At 55.5% G+C, this 4,747-nt stretch overlaps 1 protein-coding gene across 2 annotated transcripts; it reads right to left on the minus strand.

Annotated features, from left to right (window-relative positions):
- Positions 1-20: 20 nt before the first annotated feature.
- Positions 21-4,543, minus strand: PLSCR3 (phospholipid scramblase 3). 2 transcript variants are annotated; one of them, XM_015597332.2, is made up of 9 exons: positions 4,421-4,543; positions 4,128-4,333; positions 3,740-3,921; positions 3,241-3,473; positions 3,106-3,148; positions 2,783-3,003; positions 2,357-2,518; positions 547-708; positions 21-375 (listed from the first exon to the last, which is right to left on the minus strand). In XM_015597332.2, exons 1-9 carry the CDS (start codon positions 4,526-4,528, stop codon positions 319-321), a joined length of 1,374 nt encoding a protein of 457 aa, XP_015452818.2. In that variant the 5' UTR covers positions 4,529-4,543; the 3' UTR covers positions 21-318. The 2 variants fall into 2 exon arrangements, with proteins under 2 accessions (XP_015452818.2, XP_015452819.1); XM_015597333.2 differs by lacking the exon at positions 4,421-4,543 and having other exon boundaries at positions 3,740-3,917; positions 4,128-4,212.
- Between the last annotated feature and the right edge of the window lie 204 nt (positions 4,544-4,747).

The following is a 4,747-nucleotide window of genomic DNA, read 5'->3' on the forward strand; positions in this document are numbered from 1 at the left end:
TGGGGGAGGGGGGAGGAAGGGAGAAGGGAAAGTTTGAAAGCCAATATGCCTGTGTGCTAAGGGATTGTCGGAGGCAGTAGTGGGAGGTAGCAGGGGAAGGGTTCTCATACATACCCTTATGTGGGGGCCACAGGTGAAGGAGGCCAGGGGAGTATAGTAGGGATGGGGCATCATGGCTCCCAGCCTCCCAGGCACCCCTGTCTGTCCCCTGCAGTGTACATGGGGTAAAGGGGTTGCCTCTGAGGAGGGACCAGGCCAAGGCAGGTGACTATCTTGAATTCTGGTTGAAGTGATGATCTCCTCACCCTGAGGCAGCCTCTAACTGGTGATGGCAGAGGGACCAGCGCTTCCTCGCTTCTCGAAGAACATGTAGTCCTGAGGGGAGGGCACTGTCAACAGGAGATCTGACTGGGCCAGCCTGGCTCAGCTATCACAACCCAGGTCTGGACTGCAACCTCCCATTAAGTCTGTCTCTAACCCTCTCCAATCAGGATGGCAGGAAGTGCACAAGCCTCCAGTAGGAACAAAGGAGCGCAGCCAACTCACAATGAGAAATGTGGCTCCCAGCAGTACAGCCTTCATCCTCATGTCCAGATCCACTGGGAATTGCAAGCCAAAGTCATCTGAATCTGTGAGGGCTTCTCGGAGCAGGCCCCCCCACTGCTTGCTGATGCGGCCCACACTGCGGGACTCATCAGGAGTCTTCACCTGTCAGGGAGGAGAGAGGAAGAAAGGATCCAACTAGGGTGGGTACAACTGCTCTTACCTGCCTCCAGTCTCTCTCGCAGTTACCATGTATGAACTGTGTAGGCTTTACACTTAGTGAATCTTCCCAATAGCCTTGAGTTTCTTTGTGACTGACATCTGGGGAAACTGAGTCACCTTACATCACACTGTGAGTATATAGCAAAAATCAGGATCCAGACTCTTGCTGTTGCTCTTAAAGGGCCATACATGACAACTGAACATCAGTGGTTGGAGAAATATACACAATATTGTCCAATCTCTTTAGTGTATGGCTGGTCGCTAGGTTTGTTTTGGTTACCAAAGTCTCTGTCACCCACATTTGGTGCAGTTTGTGCCTTAAATGAAACTTGGCCAAGAAGACAAGGGAGGCTGCTAAAATCCTGGCTGCACCCTACCAGCCAACCAGGTTCCTAGAAGGCTCTGTCTGCACATAGGGGTCCCTTTCCTCTGCAAAGGAGGGAGGGCTTTGTCCAGAGCTGCATGTGAACCTCAACTAGAGGTGATCCAAGCTGATCTACTGGGGGAAGAGGGCAGCAGTAAGTAGCCTGAGGACCATGATTTTCATTGGCCTCTCTAGGGCCTAGCCAATGTGGGTGGTAATGCACAGTGACTCCTCGGTTCTTTTCCTATGCTCATTCTCCAGTGACTAGAACTAGTGTGATTTCCTTCTGTGTCTTTCCCACCCGCTTCCCCTACTGTCCTACAGCTCTGGGTACTTCCTACAAACCAGTCCGAAGCTGAGCAAAGCCTCTCTCGGTCAGCCCTGTGGTCCCAAATAAAGCCCCAAATATGGACCATTCATAATTATGTAAAAGGGAGACTGGCCCTATGAGAACCCCTAAGTCTACACATTCCCATTCAGAAGTCACCAAGTTATCTCTTTCTCAACCAGTTCCTATCACAAAACCTCCCCCAAGCTACTATAGTGACTCAATTTTTAAAAGTAACCTTAGGCAGTATACCTTATCAGATGCCTTGAAAAGTCTATGGATTATACCTGTTGTCTCTTCTTTATCTGCACCGATAATTATCCTTTAATGAATTTAAGGGTCTGTAAAGTGCCTCTGTCTTTTAAAACAAAGGTGCTTCCTAGGCCTCACCCTGAAACCATCACCATTTAGGTTGCCCAGGCTCTAGGTTAGTGATAAGGAATGTATGATAAGAAGAATATCACCTGGATTCCAGGATGGAAGAGCCATTTAGACTTTTACGTTGGCAGGGCAAGCCACAGGATGCTAACAAATTAGCGCTTGCTCCAGGGCCTGAGCTCACAAATGTGGCACAGCAGCCACATGGGTCCAGCCCACGGCAAATTCAATGATCATCCTTCACCCTAAATCTAGCCTGGCCTTAAATATTCCACCTCCCCCAACACAAGGCTGCAGGTAATAATTAGCATTGGTCCTCAAGTTAAAACCTTTGTCATGCTTTTATAAGACCACGGATTCATCCTATTTCTGTATGGAGGAACACAGGAAATGTGGTATGAGTCACAGTGGATTTGGATTGATGAGCTCAGGGTCTTGACCTAAGTGTTGGCCATACTGCTTCATGGAAGTTGCCATCTTGATTTATGAAGTTGCCAGGAATCTCTCCTTATTCCTAATACCTCAAAGTTGGTGTCTGTGCCACAGCTACACGTCCAGCAAGGCCCCACCACTCGCAGGACTGTATGGCGATCTGCATCCTGGATGGAGAACTTGGGGAGGAAGGGATGCCAGGTCTGTAGCACATGGCCAATGGTGGTGCCAGGTGGAGCCTGTACTTCCATCTGGAGTGGGAGACAGACAGGGTCACTGCTAGCCAGGGCACCCTTGCCCAAGCTCTCACTGCTCCAGCTCTATCACCTGTCTCCCCTCACAAGACCCGGTCCCTTTCATCAAGACCACTTGTCACCCCACTCACTAGCCACTAGTCCCACTGTTCACTCCCACACGTCATGCCCAGTGCTGCTCCATAATTGGTCCTCCTCATCTAGGCCTGCCCCACCTGCCCCTAAACTGAACCTTTGCCTGACCCATCCCTCCTCGCCTACCTCCTGAAGGCCACAAGGGCAGCAGCCACAGCCACAGTGGAGGGGGCGGAGCAGGCGCAGCACCTCTCGGTCGCTGGGGTCCACCAAGCGGACACGCAGGGGCCGGCGGGCACCGCAGCAGAGACGAGCGCAGCAGTTGCTCTCCTCAGCGGCCTGACCCAGGGGCTGTCCCGTCCCTGAGCGCAGTTCATACCGATTACTTGTCTCCCAGCCTAGGAGCGCTGCCAAAGGGTGACACGCTGAGGCTCAGGCACCAGTCCTGCTCAAGAGCCCACTATCTCTAACCTCGTCAGGAGGCCCAATCTACTCATCTTTCCACTCACTTTCCACTCGTTCAGCCTTCTGGTGAATCAAGATCTGATCAATCTGGAAAGAGAGTAGAGACCGCACCCACCTCAGCTGGCTGGCCTGCACGCCCTGGTTTCCCCGTCACTCCTACTTCCCCCGCTCCCACTCACCTGCACAAGGAATTCGAGGCCAGAAGGCACCACGGGCAGTGGCAGGAAGGGGGCAGCAGGCCCCGCGGCCCCGGAGCTGGGCGAGGGGAAGAGAGCGAAGCCGGGAGCAGGGGGCACGTGGGCAGGCACTGGCGCCTGTCCGGGCCCAGGATGCTGCGCCGGCTCTGAGTACCCAGCAGTCACAGGGTACGGAGGTGGGGGCGAAGGGGCGTAGCCTTTGGGAGGCAAGTATCCTGTGAGTTGACAGGGGTAGATTAGAAAGGGACCCGCGGCCTCATCACCTCATTACCTCTTAGCCCACGGAGGGCCGCGAGGCTGCGGGGAAAACATAGTGGGAAGAGACTGAGAAAGAAGGGGCAGGGGAGCAGGGCGGTGGCTGCCTAATAGGAAGAGGGGCCCCACCCAGCCAGTCCGAGCACATTCCCGGAGGATGCGTTCGACACCCAGTTCCCAAGTCTGTGAGGGTATAAAGGAGACCCTCGGACTTGCGCTTACTTACCTGCCATGGGGAAGGGGCGAGGGTTCGTGGGATGTCGGTGTTCGGGAAGCTTAGTTCTAAAGGTAGAGGCAAGCTCGGAGACAGCCAGACAGACACTGAGACAGACACAAAGACGGACAGGCAAACGCGGAGAGGCAGCTGCGCCCGGCGCCGGCCCAGGGTCTCTTGGGCGGCGCCTCTGACTCGGGGAGAAACCGAAAGTGTCAGCGGGCGGGGCGGAATACCTGGGACCCCGGATTCCCTCCGGGGCCCCAGAACCGCCCCTCCCTTTGTTCTCCCATTCTCCGCGGAGTAGCTGTTGGCAGACGGCAGGACAGACGGACCTGCGATCAGACCGATGGCCCGACCTCGAGCGAGATCTCCTGACCCCTCTGTGCCCCTCGCTCACCTGAAGCCCTTAGAATAGTTGGGGCGCCCAGCACTCCGAACCTCACAAGCTAGTGGAGGTGGGTCCAGGATGTGGCCCCGCCCCTCAACTGTCCAAGTCCCGCCCCTCCCGGCCTGGGCGGCACGCTTGCGCAGAAAGGATGCCCGCGGAGTACTTCGGACCGCCTCCTCTTTCGCGTGGTGGGCGTCCCCGCCTCTTCCGTTCCGCTGCAGAAGGCCAGAGAGGAAGCTCGCTAGGGTAGGGCAGTCGGCTGAGACCTATCCCCGCGACCCCCACCAGGTCTGCGGGCTTACAGTGCTCATTGCCCCTTCGTGGGAAGCGAGGGCAGCTGGCGTGGCGCAAGACCCCAGGCTCCTCCTCCCAAGGGTGGTTCGGTCCTCGCTGACGCAGCGGAACACCATTTACACTCCTTGGCCTCGAGGACAGGCTCCTTGCGCTTTTTCTGCCTCCTTGGGGGCTACCTCGATCTCTGTTCTCTCTGATGCAGCAGTGATCCGGCACAGATACCTTAAGATGACAGTACTTCCTTCAGGCGCGCCCACGTTGTGACAGGATGCCAAATAGTGTCACTAGTGAGTGTGCCTGGGGTTAGGTTCAGAGAGATTAGAGGAGGCAGAGCA

Source organism: Pteropus alecto, unplaced genomic scaffold (genome assembly GCF_000325575.1).
Source record: "Pteropus alecto unplaced genomic scaffold, ASM32557v1 scaffold398, whole genome shotgun sequence".
In the NCBI taxonomy this organism is placed as follows: domain Eukaryota; kingdom Metazoa; phylum Chordata; class Mammalia; order Chiroptera; family Pteropodidae; genus Pteropus; species Pteropus alecto.